The sequence below is a fragment of the Dryobates pubescens genome, chromosome Z, assembly GCF_014839835.1.
Source record: "Dryobates pubescens isolate bDryPub1 chromosome Z, bDryPub1.pri, whole genome shotgun sequence".
NCBI classification, from domain to species: Eukaryota; Metazoa; Chordata; class Aves; order Piciformes; family Picidae; genus Dryobates; species Dryobates pubescens.
The window spans coordinates 8,358,830-8,383,381 of NC_071657.1; the positions used below are offsets into that span (position 1 = coordinate 8,358,830).

General features: G+C 43.5%; 1 protein-coding gene across 2 annotated transcripts in view; it reads left to right on the top strand.

Moving 5' to 3' along the window:
* Nucleotides 1–24,552, top strand: part of MOB3B (MOB kinase activator 3B) — a 108,852-nt gene that overhangs the window by 63,265 nt on the left and 21,035 nt on the right. For both annotated transcript variants that reach the window (XM_054177899.1, XM_054177900.1), the window contains exon 3: nucleotides 16,489–16,691. In XM_054177899.1, coding sequence (XP_054033874.1) covers nucleotides 16,489–16,691 — 203 coding nt within the window. The remainder of the gene's footprint in view (nucleotides 1–16,488; nucleotides 16,692–24,552) is intronic.

Genomic DNA, 24,552 nt, shown 5'->3' on the forward strand with positions numbered 1-24,552 from the left:
TCTATGTGCTGACTTATGAATTTGCATGTTTTGCACTTCTGTTTTTATCTCTAATATTTATAAACCTGCTGTATATTTGCACTGGAAAGTTCTGTGGAGATACTGCAACTGATCTTAAATGCTTCGTAGTACATCCTAAAAACATCTACACTGTAAACAGACTTTTTGATTTGTCAGGGTGCCACAAACATCTCAGATTCAGGGATTGATCCATCCTTTATTCTAACCCAAAAGTTGCTGCTAGGAAGGAATTTAAAGTATTATGTACATATTGCTTGTATATGCAGGGGGAACTTTCTTTTTACATCTGTATATAATTGTTTGTTTGTTTTACATTTTTTTTCCTCTTCCACTTGTCTGTTTTTTAAGTAATACTTTCCACAGTAGCAGCAACACTTCTGTTGGGACTTACTGTGACTTGGCGATAGTTTGGAGGAGCTCTAAAACTTTCAAAGTTGTTTTAAAGGCCCATACTTAGCAAATTTTGAATGAATGGGCACACAATGGGGTCAGTCTATTGAGTCTATGTTCCCTTCAGTCATCTTGTGTGCAAATTTAAATACAACTTAAAAGGCACCTTTTGACTGAGCCTTCAGTCTGCCTTGATAACTGAAAAGGAATTGGGGCAAATTAATTTTGTTTAATCTTCTGGGTTCTGTCTTTAGTGTTCTTGATTCAAACTATTTCTGCAAAACCAAGAAGCCTCAAACTATGCATTTAATTTTGGGATAGATATTTACAATTTTTGTGTGTACATGTGTATAAAAACAGCTCCATTTTTCACACTGACAAGGTTCCAGGAGCTTAAGTGCTGCAAGAAAAGTGTCCATGCAGGAGTATTTGTGAAGATGCTGTAAGAGTTCCCTCTACTCCCTAGGACAGCATATTATAAGCCCTTGCAGAGGTCTGGACCCAAAGTCAGTGGGATGTGAATGTCTTGGCACCTTCACAATGTTTGTAACATGTTGACTACAGTCTGAGATTGGCAAGCGCATTGTCCTGGAAATAGTCCCACTGAAAAATACTTCTGAATCAGGAGCACTAGAAAACTGATCATGGTGATGTTTTCAGGGGAAAAATAAACACACCAACACCATGGAGAGCAATGCAGTTGTATCCTTCATCCGTCAGGATGAGCTTAACTCCGTTTTCATAAGCAGAAATTCTTTGATACTGATGCAAGGCAGTAATGGAGAGGTTATTGGGTTTTGGTGTGGGTTTTTTGTGTTTTCTCATTTTTTGTTAATACAGAAGGTGACATTTCTGAGAAACAATGAGTGAATGCCTGACCATGGTATAGCCAGAAAGTATGACTTGATGCAGAAATGAGTAATTGAAGATCTGTGTCCTGCATATTGAACATCACTACACTGTAGTATCAGTCTGTAATGGTCAAATGGAGTGAAACAGCCATCTCTGTCTTCATACTTCTTTTATGTGTCTAGTTTTTTACACTCATCCTAGCATGTTTGTTGAAGGAGTTTCTTGAACACAGTCTGTAATAATTTTTCTTGGATTACCATTGTATTTTCCAGCACAGATCCATGCTGAATCTGAGTGATGGATGGGCTGCAGAGCCTCCTCAATAGTTTCTCTTTTCCTCAGAGTCATTTGTTAATCCTTAAATGTAATAGATGAGCCTCCAGGATCTCAGGGCATGCACAAATAACTGCTTGCTCAAAGAATGCATTGTCTAAGTTCACAATCATTTGGTTAGTGTTTGTAGAATTATGCTTTTGAGCTTCAGTGAGCCTGTGTGCATTTGTAGGTGAAGGCAGTGTGTTGAAACTGTAGACGTGTTACAACACACTAGAATTCTCATGCAGTGGCCTGCTGTGGTGCACCAACAGCACACACTATGCTAGTGTTAAAAATTAAATGTTTTGCTCAGCATTTTGCTTTTGCCCTGATGGCCTTTTGTGATCCAAGCAGATAAAAAGCAAGTACTTAGTCTTTCAGAGCATCAGTTGTGTCTCATTACAGTTTCTAGCAATGAACTCCTTGCTGTGAAAATGTTTTGAGTTAATGGCCATTGTTCTTTGATCTGTTCCAGTTCCATTGCCCTCTTAAGCTGTGGCTGCCAGCAGAACCACAACTGCTGCTGTGCTTCTTTCTGAGATTGGAGGAAACAAAAAGGCGTGTTGCCTTGAGCATGTGAACACTAGAGCCTCTGTGTCTTTTGTCACAGGTGGAGTTCTCCAGTGTGCTCATAACAAATTTCACCCTGTTAGACATTATTTCCAGAACATTCAACTTTCTGTTACAACACTCCAGGGTAAGTTGGCAGGCTGGCATATTGACTTTCTAATATTTTAGGACACACTGAACTGGAAAGCCTAAGTGTGAGAGAATGTTTCAGGAGACTAGTATTGACACCCTCCTCGGTATTTTAGGAATCAAAGATATGAACAAGTCTCTTGTTAGTAAGCATAGGAAATAAGAAAACTATTTTCTCTATTATTTATTCAAACTTTTGTTCCATGGAAGCCAGCTAGAGCAGATACTTTTCAAAATGCAGAACCATAACTCTTCTGAAGCCAGCACACTGACCTGTCAGAACTCTGCACATATCTGTATAGCAGAGAAAGAGGCCTGTAGTAGTTTGTAGCTTCCTATCTAGTTTCCTGGTAGTCCATTTTTTTCAGGTGCTGGTAGTTAATTTGTCTTTGGCAGCACTGTCTGAGATGTAGTGCTCTGCCTCTTGCACAGTTCATTGTTACTCAGAGCCAGACACATACACACCCCCACACACACTCTCAAAGCCTGCAACCACAAAAGAGGTGGCAACTAGCACCTGTGCTACTGTGTGCCTCCTCTTTATGGTTACTTAAGGGTAGTTGCTGAGACAGGAAGTTTTAAGTGTCCAGATAGATGAAAGGAATTTTCCAGCCAAAATGATTCTATGATAAATTTGAGAGGTCTCTGTCAGGTTTCACACACCAGTATTATCTGTTCTTTAATGTCTTGGCTTTCAAACCATATTAGAATGGAATGGAATGGAATGGAATGGAATGGAATGGAATGGAATGGAATGGAATGGAATGGAATGGAATAGAATAGAATAGAATAGAATAGAATAGAATAGAATAGAATAGAATAGAATAGAATAGAATAGAATAGAATAGAACAGACCAGGTTGGAAGAGACCTTCAAGATCATCACATCCAACTAAACCATGCAACCTGAAGGGAGGTTGTAGCCAGGTGGGGGTTGGTCTCTTCTCCCAGGCAGCCAGCACCAGAATAAGAGGACACAGTCTCAAGCTGTGCCAGGGGAGGTTCAGACTGGCAATAGTTAAAACATCTGTTGGTAAGATGATGTTGCCCATGACTAGTGAGGCCTGAGGTGTTTCTTCCAAACATTCTATTTAAGGCTGTCAAAAGTCTGATATTCCGAGCTCTGATGAGTGGGAACTGGATGATGGATACTGAGTTAGAGCAGGATTCAGAGTGTTAATCCAGTTAAAGGAAAATGTTACTGTAGTGAAATCAGGGTGTCTTGCTTCCTCAGCCAGATTTGATAATCAACTTATTTATGGCTAGTTGTGTTGTAAAATATTCCTCTTATTTGTTCTCTTTGAAAACTTCTGGTCTCATATTCAGTGGATTTGTTATTGACTTATTTTCATTCAAAGCTTACATTAGCACATCAGTCTTGCAAAAATAGTTGCTTAAGGTCAAGTTCATGAAACTTTGGAGATTTTTTTTCTGTAATTGTCCTTTTCTAGTGACATGAAAGTTATATTATGCTGCTTAGCTTCATGATGCTTTAAAAGAAATAGGATACTCTTTCTGACTGATTTTCTGAACCCATTTTCAAGGAAATTAATAGTAAGGCTTCTTTGATTTCCAAGTACCAGATGGAGCCCTAGTTATCTGAAGAGGTGCTTCTTAAGATTTGTGACATGTTGGAAGACTCCTTTCAAATGCTCCTCTGCTTGGGCAGTAGTAGGTTTTGAATGCCTTGTAAATACAAGCTTCATTGGCCTGTGCATTAATAGTAGAAATTGTCTTATAGGGGCATATGTAATAAAAATATTCAAACCCTGAGTTCCTGCTTTGTAATTCCACTGGAACCAAAACCCATCAGCCAACAAACAGCTTTTACACAGGCTTCACAGTCTGGGTGTGTGTGGGTGTGTTTGCACGTGTGGGCTTGTGTGCGTGTGAGTGTGCATGCTGACGTAACCTGACATCTCTTGGACCAAGCCCTGTGTACTCTCTTTTTGATTTGAAATGAGTTTCCTTTCATGAGATGAATATGTTACTGCAAAATGCAGGAGCCAGGACTTTGCCCCTCTGGGCTGCAGTTGTGCTGTGCCTTCTGCTGCCTTCTTGCCCTGCAAGTCTCCTCTTCCTTCCAGCACTGTGGCTTCAAGATGCCATGAAGAGTGCAACTGCCCAGATTTATCAGTTTTCTATTAATAAAACACACTTCCCTGCAAAACAGTAGAAGGAGATGTGAATGTCCTTAAATCTGGGAATGTTGCCAAAAACCTGGAATGATATATAAAAGACAACACTGCCGTCTCTGGCTTGGCCGTAAAATGAATGCAATCACAACTGCCCTTGGTACTGAACCTGATGCAACCACTGCATAACAGGCATGTGCTGAGCATCCCTCAGAGGAAGGCTGGAGGTCCTGTGTTTCAGCATCAGTTAGTGTGTGCATGGGAGGGAGGGACTGATTTTAAGGTGGTTTTGAGAGAGCAAGAGAAGTTAAACTTCAGATGCCTGGAAAGGTCCTCAATTTATTAAGAGCGTGAATCTGCAGCAGCTGAAGACAGCGTAGCTCAGGTTACAGACTCCTGAGAAGTGAATCTGGCTTACTTCTCTGATGTGTGTGAGAGCTTAAGTGTGCTGAGAAGGGGTTGCTTGACTTTTTGTCTCAGCTGATGGGTTCATTAAATTTTATAACCTCAAAATGCTGTAAAAAGAGAGTACTGGAAAGCATTTCTTGTGTTACCTCATGATCTGATGTTATAAAAAAGCAAAAATAGTTAAATACATAAAAGCAGACTTTAAACCTCTGACTGGCTCTTTCTTGTCAGCCTGAAGAATTCTCTCCCGGGGTGTTGAACTTTATTCCAAGCCTTGCATTTGTAAATCAAGATTAAGTCAAGCAAAGGCAGGGACCATAATTCTGTTCCTGGGGTTTTTATGTTCTTAGGGTTTTTTGGATCAGAGTTTCCAGTCCTTTGCTAAAAATCCCTTGCATGCTGCTACATAATCGTCTGTCTGTGTCTCACGAAAGAGAGAGTTTTTGATGGAGGTTAAAAATAGCTTTATAAAACTTCTGAATCACCACTACAAGAACCTACTGATATGCACTGAGAATATGCTCGTGCAGGTACAAAATCCCTAACAGCACAGATATCAATGGGCCGTAAAATAACTTGTATTAGAATACTCAAGGGCTGTGATCTGAAGTGTTAGAACTGCCTGAATGTTTCTTCTGGCAGCCCACTGAGAAGGATTTTATCACAGTCCTCACCTGAATAACTGACATTTATTTTCTGGTGTTAACCTCTCAACCGCAGTTATTTACTAATATCATGCCCTGACTCTTGGCACGTGGGAGGCCTCTGTTTTTCAGCTGAGTGCTGGAACATCTGTGTCTTGGGGACAGGAGACTGTCTTAGAGCTGCAAGCTCTAGACCTGCAAGCAAGGTCTCCAAGACCTTGCTACTTATGATACTGTTTCATATTGCTGCATTTTGCTGCATTAGTAAACCCAAGAGGGGGCCCTAGAACAGCACATTTCTTCCAGCATCTCTGTGAAACTAATGGGGAACCAGAATGTTTGTTTCCTGAAGATGTCAGAGATTAATAACAATACAGCCTTGCTGGCCAATGGTGCACTTAGCATGGAAAGCTAAAACTGTGTCATGACCCTGAAATTCTCAGGCCATGGTAAGTATTGTTGGCTATTAACAAACCTCTACCAGGTGAGAAGAAAAATTTTTCCATAGGTATCTTGGCCATACTCCAGTGTTTGTATATACTTTTTCCATGTACTTACTGATTAGGTTAATAAACTCTCTTTTCCCATCCTAAGCTGTTATATTGTCAGAGGGCTACTTTATTTTCTGTCCCAGAAGAGGGCTTTTTTCACCTGTACTATAATTTCTACTAAAGAGGGAGCTGTAAATTATTCTAATGTATCTTCAAGCTTATTTTACACTGTATATGCATACATATGGCATATAAAATTGTTCAAATACAGTGATCCAACAAATCTCATTTTGTTACTGTGGATCTTCAGGGAAAATAAATCACTGTGGCACAGAACCATGACCCTGCAGCTTTTAATAGCAGTCAGTGTTTTCATTGCCATCAAGACCTGCAGATCTATTCTAATCAATTTATCATCTCTAATTGTTGTCTGGGCTAAAACTAGCCTTGCTTGGTACAGGCAGCAAGAGTGTTCTGCTCTCTGTCAATGCAGCGTTTCTCTTCTGTTCCTCTGCAGATGTAGAAGTAAGGGGCAACCAGGAAGGAGACCAGATTGTAGTCAGGAGCAGCCATTGTAAATTTGCCTAAAATCCAAGGGATCTGCCTTATGCAGTTCAAGCATTTAGGTTCCTTTGCCCTCTGATTTTAGAAGAGTTATTTCAGGTGCTTTGTGTTCTTGGGTGTTACTCAGTATTTGCATTATAAGACATCTCTGGTGAAATTGTTAATTAAATGGAATTAATTAGTGCCATCACCCATTTCTTGATACACAGCATCACAGAGAGCTGTTGCAGATGTTAAAGTAATGCAGAGCCTCAAACAATTTTTTGATCTGTACCCTGTTCTGCTTAGAGTTCTCTCCAGGACAGCACATGAGGATTCTGGTTACATAAGTGACAGTGGGCCTGCTGATGTATTCAGTCAAGAGCAACACTGTTAGAGACAGTTCTGCTTCAGAAGAGAGACATTTTGATTAGAAAGCTATGTAGTCTCAAGAGTGTTTTACATTTTTCTGCTCACTCTGCTATGAGAGCAGAAAGGAGAGCAGTATCAGGAGGATGTGGGCACATGGTATTCTAGTTTATCCCTAATATTTTGCAGCTGTATGCTTATTTATGTCAGAAACAAAGTCCAGCAAAGCTGACATTGTTTTCATTGGCCCTTGAGACAGACACTTCCTTGACTAACACACTGGAGTTGAGATAACATTTAACATCTGCTTGGACCAGGATAGGTGGTTTTGTAGCAAAGCTTCCAGCACTAGTTGAGGGCATCTTTTGCACGTTTTTGTTCTTGGCAAAAAAATAAGCAAAACACAGAGGCAGGAAGGGAGAAAAGTTTTGCTTCTGCTGCCTTCTCCAAACTGTTAATTTTGAGTAGCATTGTTTTCTTGCTCCTTATAGAACTTGAAAAATATCTGACTTTACCAAGCTGCTGTTTTTCACCTGCGTTTGCAGTGGTGTACTGCCAATCCTTTTGCCAGTGGAGAGGGGAGTCCTTCTTTTTTCTCACATATTTGTTTTTACAAAAGAATGAATTATGACTGTGGCCTGCAAAAGGCTTTTCAAATGTTCACAGTTGCCAAAGGGCTGACAAGCTTGCTTTGAGTAAAGCAAGATCTCAAACCACACAAATACGGAAGATCCAAAATACTCATATGTCTGGCATCTCAGAAGGTATAACTGTGCAGTCATTTCCATTGCATGTTACAGGCAGGAACACAGGCTGGTTGAGAGCCATGGATAACACTACAACAGGCAAAAAGTCTGTGTTGTTCTCTCTGGTACCTCAGCATCAGTTTTCTGGGACCATGTACTTTCTGACTTTTGCCTCAAAATAACGAATCAGGCAACAGAGTCAAACTGTATCATATCTTCTGTTTCCTCTTCAACCTATGCAACTGGCCTGCTTCAGGGGAGACTGTGATACATACTGAGGTAAGAGGATTCAAGATCATTATATATCAGTTGAGACATTTTTGCCTGTTGCTTTCGCCTCAGACATTTAGTTGCCCTCATTTATCCCCACCTAATTTACTTCCTTTAACTTTTAGTTTCTCCCTGTCTTTTCTCACCATTTTTTCGCATCATACAAAGGACAGGTTTTGTATCAGCCAGAGTTAAATTAAGATCTTCATTATGGCATTAAAACATCTGTGTATTAAACCAACAGACCATTAACTTCCTGTTAATCAATGCACAAGGTTGTCAGCATGCTTCCCAGACTTTTGAGCAGATAGTAGCTATGATGCTGCTTTTCGGGGCTGAGGAGGGTAGTGACCCTGTGCAGCTGTCATGTATGTGGAATACTCGAAGAAATTAAACAATGGATCAGTGGTATGCCTCACCTTGTTAGCTGTATATCCATTTGATGATGGTTATATTAGATCTGAATGCTCACTCCGACACTGGGGCAAATCACCTGATAGCAAACTAAGAATATGTGAAGAATGAAGTCATTAGCCTACAAAAAAAGAAGGTCATAAGGCTGTTTTCAAAAAGAAGGAGAAAATCACTCTATTTTCTGGTGGGAAAGAACTTGATACATTGGATAGGCAATCTGAGTTTCTTAAGTTGTAGAGAGTCTTGCTCATATTAGCCTTTTCTGGCAAGTCAACAGAAGCAAAAAGGTCAATGGAGGGAGAACAGGAAGGTTGGAGCACAGGAGAAGTGGCATGGTTGTTCCTCTGTGCTGCTCTGGTGCATCTGTCACAAGCGCTTATGTTGCAGCTTTTCTGAAGGAGGCTTCTCTGTTATCTCAGCACTAGCAAATACAGCACACAGTCCAGAGGGGTGTGGGTACCATAGTGCTGCCTGTGTTTGTTACTGGTTATACCATGCCTGTCAACCCTGCACTGAGTTGTTTCCCAATCGCATATGTAACCAAGAACTAAAGGAGCTTCTACTGTGTGACTAGGGTGTTTGAAAGGTGCATACGCACTCTGAGGACATAATGGGGAGCTCTGAGATTTTGAACACCAGGTTAATGAAAAGGACCCTTCTCTTACTTCTCATACAGCAGCAGCACTGGTGCTTAGCCTAACAGATGAATCAAAGCTGCCAGAAATAACTTCTTCAGCAAGTATCAGCTAGGTCAAAAATTCCAGTGTCATTTTTTTATTTCTTTGGCTTTTAATAGCCATAACTCAGCAATCTAATTTGGTAGGTTTACATTCTGTCTCTTTACACCTTGCACACAGGGAAACTGTCATCTTTCTTCTTAGAAATTCTTTTCACTATTAAAAAAGAATCCAAAATACTTGAACTTCTGGTGGACATATAGGGTTCCTTCCTTCCTTCCTTCCTTCCTTCCTTCCTTCCTTCCTTCCTTCCTTCCTTCCTTCCTTCCTTCCTTCCTTCCTTCCTTCCTTCCTTCCTTCCTTCCTTCCTTCCTTCCTTCCTTCCTTCCTTCCTTCCTTCCTTCCTTCCTTCCTTCCTTCCTTCCTTCCTTCCTTCCTCCCTTCCTCCCTTCCTCCCTTCCTCCCTTCCTCCCTTCCTCCCTTCCTCCCTCCCTTCCTCCCTCCCTTCCTCCCTCCCCCCCTCCCTCCCTCCCTCCCTTCCTCCCTCCCTCCCTTCCTCCCTCCCTCCCTCCCTCCCTCCCTCCCTCCCTCCCTCCCTTCCTCCCTTCCTCCCTTCCTCCCTTCCTCCCTTCCTCCCTCCCTCCCTCCCTCCCTCCCTCCCTTCCTCCCTCCCTCCCTCCCTCCCTCCCTCCCTTCCTCCCTCCCTCCCTCCCTCCCTCCCTCCCTTCCTCCCTCCCTTCCTTCCTCCCTCTCTTTCCTTCTCTCCTTCTTCTCTTCCTCTCCATTTTTTTTTTTTTTTGTAATTGCAAAGTTCCAGTACAGGAATTATTACACCTGGACTCCATGTTAAATGAGGGCTTGGAAGGGGAGAAGACAAAGGCTACTGTGGCTGAGCAGAAGGACAGAGAACAGACTTCCTAACAAGTCAAGACTCCAAATCTAAGTCTAAATCTAAGCTACTCCAAGAGCCACTTGTAATAAATACATTCAGTGATTGATTTATTTGTAACTATCGCAGTTGTAGTAGGAACAAAGCACTAGGCCAAATTCTGACCTCAGAAGGTAAATCTAGATCACAGAACACTCTGATTTTCTGCGTTTTAGTGGCATCACTTTGCATTTGTTGTTCTGTAACTGAGATCAGCTCTGTTTTATTGCATTAGATTGTTCTTTTTCTTTGAGACAAAACTTCTGCCGTCCTTCGTCTAGTTTTGAACACAAAGAGCAACAGAATGTGTGTTCTAGCCAGTACCACAACCGTGTCGCTATTCTCATTTGTACCTTGAGGCTGACCAGACTATGAGCCTCCTTTGTACTCCAGTGACTTGACTGCCAGGCTCTCCAAGCCTGAAGGGCTTAGCTCACTGTTTCTTTCAGCTACCAATTTCTTTCAGTGGTGCCAGGAGGTGCTTTTTAACTATTTGGGACACTGTTAGTTTGTTGAAGTTTTGCAGGAGGGACAGAGAAGTCGGAGAGACATTCCAAATTCTGATGTATTGAGGTGATGAGTCTGTGACAGCAGCAATTTTTCACTGTTGAAGAGTAAATGAAACACAGAGAGCTTTGCAAAATGGGAGAAATTCCACAATGGCAAGTGAAACTACACAGCTTGTCTGAATAGGAAGAGACTGGATGAGGCACTTAGTGCCATGGGCTAGTTGATTAGGTAGGGTTGGGTGAATAGTTGGACTTGATCTTGGAGGTCTCTTCCAACCTGGTTGATCTGTGATAATACTTAATGCACTTGAGGTGCTGTGAGAACACTGCAGGTTTGTTATGCATCCCAGGCTGTTGTGGTTTGGTTGTTTTTTTTGTTTGTTTGTTTTGGGGTTTTTCTTTTGGTTTTATTAACTTTGGTAGTGTTTTTGTCTCTGTGTATGTGGTTGGTTGGTTTGTTTCCTGTGCTTTGTTTTATGTTTTATTGTTGTTGCTGCTGTTGTTTGGGTTTTGTTTGTTTCCTGTGTGTTATTTACATGTCCTGAGATTGACTGCCTAGCACTTATAAAACATTGTCAAATGGATGTCCTCCCTTGCAGCAGAAGCACTGGTCTGTGGCCTTTGCATTTACTGCCTGTAACTGTTAGTGCCAGCAAGGGCTGCAGAGAAGTTAAATGATTTTTTTAGCTTCATTTATTCATCTTGTAACAGCCAGTTAATACAGAATTACGAGTTTCTTCATTGCAGTAACATTCTTCAGGAACAATCTTGTGTCAGCCTTTGGAGTATGAAACTAATTCTCCTCCACTTGGGGACATGCCTGCTCTGGATCAGAAAATACAGTGCCTTCGAGAATTCAGTTCAGTGAACCAGCTTGCAGTGGCGAGTACCAGCTATTCCCCTTCTCCCTTTCTTAAGACTTAACATTTTCTTAGGTTTGTTTTTTAAATTCTGATTTGGGTGGCTTTTATAGAAAAATAAAAAGCAGGCTGCTGTAATCATTCCTGAATTTAGCCATGCTCTGGTGGCTGAAATGTGATACTCCTGTATAATAAGCAGCTAACTGGGGTTTCTGTTGTGCTTTTTGATAGATTGTGTTTATTTTGCCCTTGGAAAAAACAGAAAACATTTGTTACAATCCAGGTGTTTGGGTAATTGCATGGAGTTTTGATTAAAGTGTTGCCAAGACATCTGTATGTATTCTGAGTGGAACATCTCACTTAGGAGGAAAGGCTGAGGGAGATGGGTCTCTTTAGCTTGGAGAGGAGACAAGAGAGGTGACCTCATTAATGTTTATAAAGATGTGAAGGGTAAGTGTCAGGAGAATGGAGCCAGGCTCTTCTCAGAGGTGCCCAATGATAGGACAGGGGGCAATGGGTTCAAGCTGGAGCATAGAAGGTTTATGTGAACATAAGGAAAAACTTTTTTGCTGTGAGGATGACAAAAGACTGGAATGGGCTGCCCAGAGAGATTGTGGAGTCTCCCTCTCCAGAGATATTCAAAACCCACTTGAATGAATTCCTGTGTGACCTACTCTGAGTGATCATGCCCTGGCAGGGTATTGCACTAGATGATCTTTTGAAGGCCCTTCCAACCTCTAATATTCTGTGATTCTGTGATGATTTCTGTAGTTTAACAATGTCTCGGAGCATGGCTGGAGCATTTAGACCTCCTCCTCTATGACCCCAAATATTAGCTTCGGCATTGACATGAATACCTGTGACAAACAAACAAGAGCAAGCCAAGTAGGTGAGCTTTGATCAATCCTTTCATATATAGTAGGAAAGACTGCACTACTTTTCTGAAGCTACTTGAAATTATATCAAAAGAATTTGCCTCTGATGAACCCAATACAGAAACTCTTTCCCACATTGTCTCTTACTTGGCAATGGTGAGTAGATGCCCCATTCCTGGAACCATTCCAGCTCAGGTTGTCCAGGACTCTGAGCACCCTGGTGTAGTTACAGATATCCCTGCTGAGTACAACAGGGTTGGACTAGACCTTGAAAGACACATTCCAACACAAACCATTCCATGATTCCATGAGTGGCAAATGTAGAGTCATTCAGGGTGCCCAAAGCAGGACACCTCTGCTTGCTACTGTGCTTCCCCACTTGCATACTAACAAACACACCTGTGTTCACATACACAACGAATATACCCTGGTACCCCCACTTGCATACTAACAAACAGACCTATGTTCACATACACAACAAATATACCCTGGTACCCCCACTTGCATGCTAACAAACACACCTGTGTTCACATACACAACGAATATACCCTGGTACCCCCACTTGCATACTAACAAACAGACCTATGTTCACATACACAACAAATATACCCTGGTACGCCCACTTGCATACTAACAGACACACCTGTGTTCACATACACAACGAATATACCCTGGTACCCCCACTTGCATACTAACAAACAGACCTATGTTCACATACACAACGAATATACCCTGGTACCCCCACTTGCATGCTAACAGACACACCTGTGTTCACATACACAACGAATATACCCTGGTACCCCCACTTGCATACTAACAGACACACCTATGTTCACATACACAATGAATATACCTGGGTACCCCCACTTGCATGCTTACAGACTTACCTGTGGTCACATACACAATGAATATATCCGGGTACCCCCACTTGCACACTAACAGACATACCTGTGTTCACATACACAATGAATATACCCTGGTACCCCCACTTGCATACTAACAGACATACCTGTGTTCACATACACAATGAATATAGCCTAGTACCTCCTTAGCCAGGGACTCCAAAATAAGGTACAAGTTTGTAAGTTTGGAAGTTGTTAGTTTATGTAGGAAAAAAATTAGAGAGGCAAAGGCCAGGTTGGAACTGAAGCTGGCCACCTCTGTAAAAGATAACAAAAAGCATTTTTACAAATATATTAACACTAAAAAGAGGGGCAAGAAGAACCTCCACTCTTTATTGGACCTGGAGGGGAACACTGTGACTGAAGATATATAGAATACATAGAATAAACCAGGTTGGAAGAGACCTTCAAGATCATCGCATCCAACCCATCAACCAATCCAACACCACCCAAACAACTAACCCACGGCACCAAGCACCCCATCAAGTCTTCTTCTGAAAACCTCCAGTGATGGCGACTCCACCACCTCCCCAGGCAGCCCATTCCAAGATGAGGAAAGGCTGAGGTCCTGAACACCTTCTTTGCCTCAATGTTTAACAGCAAGGCAGGAGTTCAGGACGAGTGGCCTCCTGAGTTGGGTGATGGGGTCAGGGAGCAGTGTAATGCCCCGGAAATCCATGAGGAATTAGTTCAGGACCTGCTGAGCCACTTGGACACTCACAAGTCCATGGGACCAGATGGGATCCATCCTAGGGTGCTGAGAGAGCTGGCAGATGAGCTGACCAAGCTGCTCTCCATCATTTTCATCCAGTCCTGGCTCACTGGAGAAGTCCCAGATGACTGGAAACTGGCCAGTGTGGTCCCCATCCACAAGAAGGGTCGGATGGAGGAATCTGGAAACTCCAGGCCAGTCAGCCTGACCTCAGTGCCAGGGAAAGTGATGGAACAGATTATCCTGGTGGCAATAACTGCGCACCTGAAGGATGGCCAAGGGCTCAGGTCCAGCCAACATGGATTTAGAAAGGGCAGGTCCTGCCTCTCCAACCTGATCTCCTTCTATGATCAGGTGACCCTTCTGATGGATGTGGGGAGGCCTGTGGATGTGGTCTACCTGGACTTCAGCAAGGCCTTTGACACTGTCCCCCACAGCAAACTGCTGTCTAAGCTGTCAGCTCGTGGCTTGGACAGGAACACTCTGTGCTGGGTTAGGAACTGGCTGGAGGGCCGAGCCCAGAGAGTGGTGGTGAATGGTGCCACATCCGGCTGGCGGCCACTCACCAGTGGCGTCCCCCAGGGATCAGTGCTGGGCCCCATCCTCTTTAATATCTTCATTGATGATCTGGATGAGGGGATTGAGACAGTCATCAGCAAATTTGAAGATGACACCAAGTTGGGAGCAGATGTTGGTCAGTTAGAGGGTAGAAGGGCTCTGCAGAGGGACCTCGACCGACTGGACAAATGGGTAGAACCCAACAGGATGGCATTCAACAAGTCCAAGTGCCGGGTGCTGCACTTTGGCCACGGCAACCCCGTGCAGAGCTACAGGCGGGGGTCAGAGTGGCTGAAGAGCTGCCAAACAGAATGGGACCTAGGGATGCTGAATGACAGCTGCGTAAACATGAGCCAGCAGTGTGCCCAGGTGGCCAAGAGGGCCAATGGCATCCTGGCCTGCATTAGGAATAGTGTGGCCAGCAGGAGCAAGGAAGTCATTGTGCCCCTGTACTCTGCATTGGTTAGGCCACACCTTGAGTCCTGTGTCCAGTTCTGGGCCCCTCAGTTTACGAAGGACATTGAGACACTTCAACGTGTCCAGAGAAGGGCAACAAGGCTGGTGAGGATTTGGAGCACGAGCCCTATGAGGAGAGGCTGAAGGAGCTGGGATTGTTTAGCCTGGAGAAGAGGAGTCTCAGGGGAGACCTCATTGCTCTCTACACTACCTGAAGGGTGGTTGTGGCCAGGAAGGGGTTGGTCTCTTCTCTGTTGCAACCAGCACCAGAACAAGAGGACACAGTCTCAAGCTGTACCAGAGGAAGTTTAGGCTCGAGGTGAGGAGAAAGTTCCTCACTGAGAGAGTCATTTGTCATTGGAATGGGCTGCCCAGGGAGGTGGTGGAGTCACCATCCCTGGAGGTGTTCAAGAGGGGATTGGACATGGCACTTGGTGCCATGGTGTAGTCATGAGGTCTGTGGTGACAGGTTGGACTTGATGATCTTTGAGGTCTCGTCCAACCTTGGTGATACTGTGATGCTGTTTCCATTGACAGGACCCAGACTGGTTACAAGCACAGTTGATAATTTGAGTAATCTGTAATAAAAAAATCTATTTTCAGCATGGAAATTCTCATTCTAGATCTTCAGTGAAATTAGGCAACTTGTCTGTTAATTCCCCACTCTTCTGTGTGTATGTAACAGGAGACTAAAATTTGAAAGCTGGAAAGCCTGCAGCAGTGTTAATTTAATACCTCTACCTTGTTATTCTTATTGAGAGCATAAAGCAGGCTTTTAGGGAGTATGGAACTCCCTAGATGTGAGGTTTGTTTGTTGTATTTTTTAAAAGCAGTAACTATAGGTAGGTACTTAAAATCTGACTAAATAATGAACTATAACCAGAAGATCAAGGGATGTGGAATGAAGCAAATTAGCAGCAGGCTTTGAGCATGGCATGAAAGTCATCATATCTGAGGCACAATCATAGAAGGAGACAAACCCTTCAAGTTTTTGGGAGTACCTCAGTGGTACACAATGCTATTCAAGATCAGTCTTCAATCAAGGGCAATTCTGAAGGACGTACTTGTTCCATGCTGTAGAAGCATAGCTGTTTACTTCCAAATGTTGCTTTTGATGCTGCTTTGGAGTCCTTGGCTGCAAAGTGGTGTAACTTCTACAGTACTGTGGAAGAGCCATCCCCGTGTCTCTTCAAGAGTTTTTCTCTTACAAGAGCCATCACATTGGTACACATAACTGGGAGGAAGGTGAAAGTAAAAGGGTCTGTGTTTCAGTCAGTTATTTAAAACTCTAGTAAATTTGATGCTGTGAAATCCTACCATTGAGTAAGATGAGCAGCAGGAGAGTGTGTATGACTTCTAGGACAAGCTCTGTTTGTATCAGTATGGGGAACACCCATCTGAAGGTGTAAAGCCATTGATGGTAATGGGACAGCATGTCCTACAGGGAAAACCACATTTCTGGATGTTACAGTACTGGATGTTTCTCTATTTATTATTCAGGGAAAAAACTCAGTACCTGCCAGTCTTGATCTATTAAAGTTGTCTAAGTATTTGGTTATCTCTGGTGCAAACAATCAAGTGATCTTCTAGGTGGGAAGGGAGACCTAGGAATTCATAAGCAAGTTTGCAGTTACAAACTCATGCTTTGCTCCAAACCTCTTGTCTTTGGAGGATGACAGGATGGTTATGACACACATTACTTTTTCTATTCATAGGTGTTCCCTTCCCAAAGAACTTCCTTCAGGTGTGCAAGAAGATACTCTGCCGGCTTTTTCGAGTGTTTGTCCACGTCTACATCCATCACTTTGACCGTATCATGCTCATGGGGGCTGAGGCCCACATCAATACCTGTTACAAGCATTTTTATTACTTTGTGACAGAGCTCAACCTCGTAGACCGCAGAGAGCTAGAGCCTTTGGTAAGTGCGGGGTTGGGGGGAAAACTCTAGGAAATTTTCCTCATCCCTCCACTGAGCCTTTCCCACGCTTGTTGCTGTGAGTGTCCTCTGGCAATGAGGTCCATGCCTGAACATGGGCAATTTAAAGGGATGAACTCTTGCCTCTGTCCATAGACTTGTTGTTCCATCTGCTGCACCATTTGGGAGGTGCTCAGCAGAAAGATAAAAGTGCAGTGTATTTTGCACGGAAAAATACAAGGTGGGAAACACTTCCATTTGAAAAAAGTTAATTTCTCTTCTGCTTCTTCCTATACTTCTTGTATATTTAAATATAATTTTATTCTGTCTTTTTTCACTGGTCAGTAACAGTGTGGTACTCGTGGCAGTCACTTGACTGTATGTGAAGGGAATAGTGGTCTACATAAAGGTGATTTTTCTTTTTCTAAATATTTAAGTAGGTGTTTTTGAAGGTATTGGAAAGTGTTAGATCCAGGGTGTGCTAGGTCAGACAGATGAGGTAAGACAGAGATTCAAACAATTAGCAGGGTAGCAAAACCAGATACTTCCACTTGGACTAAAATAGATCAAAACTAAAATCATTGTTTCCAAAAGTAAGGCTCCATAAATGGAAACACCTTTGCTGTTGTTTGAAAATGCAAATGAAATAAAAATGTAAGCAGGGAAGGAAAAGTCAGGTGGTGTCAGAAAGCAGATGATGCACAAAGCCTCTCTGTGGGCAGTTAGCCAACTTTAAAAAAAAGGATCAGGGCAATAGTCTCTGTGGATCAAAGTTTGGAAAATACTTTCATGTGCAGCTTATTGATGAAGTGATAGAACCACTGAGATATTTTTTTTCCCCTCAGAATCACAGAATGACTGAGGTTGGCTGACACCTATCGGTATCATGTAGTCCAAATCCCTGCTCAAAGCAATGTCACCTGGAGAAGGTTGCTTAGGACCACATCAAGTTGTCAGTTGTCCTATAATGTAGTTGGTGTGAAACACTTCTGAAATTGTGGCAAAGTGATGTTTGTCTGTCTTCCTGCAGCTGCTGGAGCTGATTCAGGTGTGGTACATATATATATTTATGCTGACTGAGGGAGAGCCTGTAAAGTCAGACAAATGGATGGTCTCATCCTCAGCAGTTCACAAGGACACTGAAAGGCACTGCATTTGGCATACTGTATTGATAACCTGCAATGTGTCTGTGGTTTCTTTTTAGACAGGAGAACTTCATATGCCATCTACATGTGTCCTGAGGAATAGAAGGAGGCCCTGAAAAAGAGAACTTCCCTGGCAGAATAGTGATCCTAGGTTAACTGTAGCTGTTAAATGCTGGGGATGTGTCAGAAGCAAAATATAAGGCAGGATATACCAGAGGTAGGAGGAGAGGCAATCTTGAAGCTGCCACAAGATCCTTGCTTGCTTTGGAATACAGAGAGCACAGAAAGGATTTAATGTTTCTGGTGGTGGTTAGCAATATTCTTACAGCAATGGTTATCAATATTCCATCTGCTGATAGACAAAGAATTGGGTCCAGAGTGGTGCAAGAGGTGGCCCAAGTCCATTAGCAGAACAATCTAGGAACGTGCTCCAACTGATGTGTGCATTCCTTTTGCATCTCAGCATCACAGAATCATAGAATGCATTGGGCTGGAAGGGCCCTTTAGAGGTCATCTAGATGAGATTGAAACCAGAGGTCCAAAGGCAATCAAAAAGGACTTCAGGGCTCTGGGAGAACTGGTTGAGGGGTCAGGGGCACAGGTAATTTTTTCATCAATACTCTTAGTTGCAGGAAGCAATACTGAAAGGAACAGGACAGCAGGTGTAATTAACAAGTGGCTCAGGGGCTCGTGCCACCAACAGAATTTTGGGTGTTTTGATCTTGGGGAACTTCCTATGGAACTAGGTCAGCTAGCAACAGATGGAGTACATCCATCCCAGAGGGGGAGAAAGATCCTAGCACATGAGAACAGCCTATCCCACAGAGGGAAAAGGGTTCTAGGAAGGGAGTTGGTTTGACTCATTGACAGGGCTTTAAACTACATTTGAAGGGGGAAGGGGCTGAAACCAGTCCCCCCAGACAGGAGTCTGAAGATGGTAAACTGGAGTCAGGGGTGAAACCAGCAGCCCAGCTGAAGTGCATGTACACTAATGCACGCAGTATGGCTAACAAACAAGAGGAGCTGGAAGCCTTGTTACAGCAGGAAATTTATAATGTAGTTGCCATCACAGAAATCTGGTGGGACAACTCACATGACTGGAGCACCATAATTCATGGTTACAGGCTGTTCAGGAGGGACAGGCGAGGCAGAAGGGGTGGAGGGGTGGCCCTGTACATCAGGGAGGCACTAGATGTCATGGAATTAGGGATTAAGGATGATCAGGTTGAGTGCCTGTGGGTGAGAATTAGAGGGAAGGCAAACAAGGCAGACATCTTGGTTAGAGTCTGTTATAGACCACCAACCAGGATGAAGAGGTTGATGAATTATTCTATAGGCAGCTAGAGTCTGCCTCAAGATCACCAGACCTTGTTCTTCTGGGTGACTTTAACCTGCCTGATATCTGCTGGGAACTTAACACAGCAGAGAGGAGGCAGTCTAGAAGGTTCTTAGTGTATGGAGGATAGCTTCTTATTCCAGCTGCTGTGAGCCTACCAGGGGTAAGGTTTTGCTTGACCTTCTTTTTACAAACACAGAAAAGGGCTGGTGGGAGATGTGGTGGTTGGAGGCTGTCTGGGGTCCAGTGACCATGAAATAATTGAGTTTTCAATACACAGTCTAGCTAAGAGGGGCAGCAAGAAAACCTCCACTCTGGGCTTCTGGAGGGCAGACTTCGGGTTACTCAAGGAACTAACTCAGAAGGTTCCTTGGGAAACAGCTCTTAAAAACTAAGGGGTCCAGGAGAGCTGGACCTACTTCAAGGAGGAACTCTTGAAGGTGCAGGAACAGGCTGTGCCAATATGCCAGAGGAGGAGCCGCCGGGGCAGACAGACAGCCTGGATGGGCAGTGAACTTCTAAAAGAACTAAGGGAAAAAAAGAGGGTGTATCATCTTTGAAAGGAGGGAGAGGTTACCCATTAATTGTTTAAGGATGTTGCTAGGTCATGTAGGGAAAAAAATTAGAGAGGCAAAATCCCATTTAGAGCTTAGCCTGGCCACTGCGGTGATGGACAGCAAAAAATCCTTCTACAAATACACTAATGGCAAGAGGAGGGGCAAGGAACCTCCACTCCTTGGTGGACATGGAGGGGAATATTGTAACAAAAGATGAGGAAAAGGCAGAGGTACTAAACACCTTCTTTGCCTCAATTTTTAATAGCAGGATTGGTTGTCTTCCAGACAGCTGGCCTCCTGAGCTGGCAGATGGAGTCAGGGAGCAGTATAGTTCCCCTGTGATCCAGGAGGAAGTAGTTAGAGACCTGCTCAGCCACTTGGATCCCCACAGGTCCATGGGACTGGATGGGATCCATCCTAGGGTGCTGAGAGCTGGCAGATGTGCTGGCCAAGCTGCTCTCCATCATTTTTCAACAGTTCTGGCTCACTGGAGAGGTCCCAGATGACTGGAAGCTGGCCAACGTGGTGCCCATCTACAAGAAGGGCCGGTTGGATGAGCCAGGGAATTCCAGGCCTGTCAGCCTGACCTCAGTGCCAGGCAAGATTATGGAACAGGTCTGCCTTGTGAATGTGGCCATTTGATACAGGCAGTTGGCGTTTCTGACTGTAAAGATACCTCTGGTGTAGATTACCCACCATCCAGATCAGCATTTATCTGGTCTTTCTCAACCAGAGCCTCATACCTATTGTTCACAGACACCTGGGTAGGTGGGGTGGGCATGGAGGGAATTCAGCTGCTGCTGTGACCATGAACTTGTCTCCATTCACTCTTCTGCCTTTGGACTGTCAGGGGCAGGATACAGGGACCCCTTGATCCTGGGTACTTTCTGGTGGCTGTCCCCTTTTCTCTTTCAAGGAGGGCAGTGCCTGGCTCCACCAGTCTAGCTGTTGTTCAGCCTCCCTGAGGCTCCTTAGCCTTTTGCCTCCTCTTTCAGCCCTGCCACGAGGCTGAGCAGGTTGCCCAGCTATTCACAATGCACTCAGCAGTTCTTGTAACTGCCACTGGTTACCAGTAAAAGGCTCTGGCACTCCCTGCAGCCTTTGACCAGGATGGCTGCATGTTTCCATGGGAGCTCCTCCTTGGTTCCCACATCCACTCTGGCAAGTGTGGAGAATATGGAGACCATGGCTGAGCTTCTTCCAAGAAGGTAATGACCACCAATAGGACTTGCCTGTTGAGCAGGCAGAGCTTCCATTCCTTCCTGTGTGCCCTTTCCCACACCCTGCTATACATGCTGGCTGACACCACACACTGTTGGCCCACACAAGATCTCTCTCTAGGCTGTGGGACAGGCTGGTTCTTACCCTGAAGCCTTCAGAAAATTATCCTTAGGCTCATCACTGGGTAAGATATTATTAATTTCACTGTGGTACAAGGCTTCCCAGAAAAAGGTTTCACCTGCACAGGGTAGGCACCATGTCAGCAAAGCTCCACCTGCTTTGTGCAAAGACTGTGCAGAGTAAATCCTTCAAATTAAACCATGTAATTCGAAGGATTTTCATTCACATCATGTGAATAACTGTTAAGTAATTATTAAAAAAACCAAAGCACAACTGCTTCCAGCAGTTCTGTGATGCTAAAGGGGGGGGGGGGGGGGGAAAGAGAGAGAAACTATTTTAATAAATACTTTTGTTGTCTACAAATCATAAAATTTCAATGAAAATGGCCTCTTACCCCCCCCACACTTGTTTACAGTAATATTTCTTCTCCAATTAAAGTTTTAAATATTACATCTCTGGATGATAATTTTCCCTTCATTTTGTCCCTCCCCTTTTTGCAAGTAAAAGTAATGTACATTTAAAAAGGTATTAATATATTTTTAAATATGATTTGAAGGGAGATGATGTTACAGACATTAAAAAAAAAAACAACAACCCAGACATTTTACTTGTGGAAAATATCATGGAATGGTATGTAGAAGTGTAGAATATAACCAGAATAATCACTTGGCATAGCATCATTGTAATTAGAACAGTAACAATTTGAAGTGTGGTGAGGTTTGCCTTTCTGGGAGCTTCATCTCTGTAGGCAAAGGGTAAGCTGTATCAGTTTTAGGATGAAAAAGGGGGAGATTGGGTTAATAAGTAGCAAGCTACTTCTTTGTTCTTTTTCTGGTGAGAATCAAATTGAGATTTCTTACTAGCTGCTGGCAAGAAGGTGAGCAAATCCAGTCTGGAAGTTACCAGTAATCAGAAGCTCAGAAAGGTGGTTGAGGCCCTATCCCTGGAGGTGTTTAAGACCAGTCTGGATGAGGCTTTGGCCAGCCTCATGTAGTGTGAGGTGTCCCTGCCTGTGGCAGGGGGGTTGGAACTAGGTGATCCTTGTGGTCCCTTCCAACCCTGACTGATTCTATGATTCCATTTTCCTGTCCTTGAATTGGGTGGGTATCAACAGTGTGGAAGCGCAGAAAGAAAATTGTATGTCTGTATTTTTGACTTCAGCTGGGCAGAGGGAAGGGGAGGAGTTGCCAGACAAAAGCAGACATTATAAATAATCTTGAACTTTATTGCTGTAGTTGAGGGCGACGTGTGCCCTGGCTAGGTTCACCATGGCAGGAAATGAGCCCACATTATCTCCCTTAATTAGAAAATGGGCCAAAATTTGATTGTGTAAACAGACTGCCACATGCTTTAATAGACAGGAAGGCAACTGATTTATCAACATAGCTTCAAGAAGGGGGAATAATTGAGGAAGCAGGCTGTAGATGAATAGTAATATTAGCCTGCAAGATTTATATTTATTTTAAAAAGATTGTGTCAGCTTTTTGCAACCCAATGCAACAGTCATAAAGTCAAAAGAGGCAAAGGTTCCCCCTCCTATTCAGGAGTTGCATGACTTGTTGTTTCTGCAGGCAAAGAGGGAGCTACAGTTTAAAATGCTGTGAATCTTTTTTTCCCATCCTCATCACTATTTTAATTTGACACATCACCAAGTCTTAAGTAGAGCTGTTTTATGTGGGGACAAAAAAGGAAACTGGCATATTCACTGACCCCTCAGGTGGTCCCAAGGAAAAAACTGCATGTCCAATTGGTTAATCTGGGGGAAAAGAAATCTGAAAGCATATCTGCCCTTTCCTGTAGCTAACAGGCAGACAGGGCAGTCTGCATGGTAAGAACTCTCCAAAGACCTTTAAGGCATGCCTCCATGGGGTGGCTATCAGGAAATAATTTAAGGTTTGAATTCTAAGAAGTGGTGTCTGCTTTGTCCTGGCTCCCTGTGTGACTGGCTTTGTTTCCCACTGCCAGTAGTTCACCTTCTGAGCCTCTTCCCATGGCCAAAGCTGACTAGTGGAGTGCTGCCTATTATATCCATCCCACCCTCAACCTTTGTAGGTGACTGCTTGTATAGGGTGTTTTAAAAACTTTAAATGTGCTTTTTAGTGGCAATCTTCCTGCAGCTGTCTCAGCACAGTAACTTGCTGTTCAAATGGCAGCCCCTCTACTTCCTTCCTGTGATCCCTTCTCTCTAACAATGGATGTCATAGTATGCAGGACTACAGAAATATGCCAGAGTACTTTGTAAGCACATGGTACATAGAATACATAGAATAAACCAGGTTGGAAGAGACCTTCAAGATCATCGCGTCCAACCCATCAACCAATCCAACACCACCCAAACAACTAACCCACGGCACCAAGCACCCCGTCAAGTCTTCTCCTAAAAACCTCCAGTGATGGCGTGAGCAAACCAGTCTTGGTAAGGGAATTTTACTCGATTTATTGCCAAGTAACAAACCTTTGAGTATAATTCTAGGTATTGAGAAAAAAAAATAAAGACAAACAAAACACTTGGTGAAGAAACACCTGCTTTCCCCAGGCTCTAATTCAATAAAAATCTTTTCTAACCCACTTCCAGGTCTCTCTGGCTTTGCTACCTGTTAGACTCCTAATCCCCTTGGTAAGAGACCAGTGATGTGTGTCCTGCTTCATTCTTCTTGTTTTCCTCCACTGCATCAGGAGTTTATGGTAGGAAACAGTCCCTATGTAGTGTGCCTGCTCTTGTGGTAATGGTTGCAATAAGCAGTGTGAGCAATCTGGCAGTGTAGGCCTAGAGCCTGACATGGTGGTAGGCCGTGTCCAGCATGGGTGCAGAAGTAGCTAGCAGTATAGCAGAATAGTGCTGTGCCTGCACCGTGTAACCAAAGCAGGACACCAGTAGCTATAAACACAGAGAGTTATCTCAGAATAACAGGATGCACACATGCATCAACAATCTTGCGTGTTATTACTGGTTTAACCAACAATCTATAGTACTAGTGTGTGGTCACTCCTGAGGGGCCAATGAAGCCATGCCAGCCATGCCCTCCACGTTGATCTAAGTTGTAAAGGTTTTCTTACCGCACACTTTCCTCTATGCACTTGATACTAGCCAGTCAGCTCTACTGTCTGCTCTGTACTATGCTTGCATTATAATCAAATAATATACTGAAGCAATAAAGGAACAATACTAGATCATATTGATCAGCTGTATTGATTCCATTCTCTGTCGTCGCTAAAGCTCTGGTGTGGGTTGCCCATATTCAATAGTCCCTTCAGGGGTGTGCCTGCTTTGGCACAGGGCACTTCCTTCCAAGAGTATGTATGCAACCACATCCCAAATAGTGCCACCAGCCACTTGTCTTCTCCTTGTAGTTGTTGCTGCTTTCTTAAATATGTGAGCAGAGCCACCATGTGCTTTTCTGACTGGCTGAAGTTTTGGTATGTGATGGTTTATTGCAGCAGCGTCAGGGTCAACTGGAAGTAGCTGTAAATGGCACAGGGCAGTT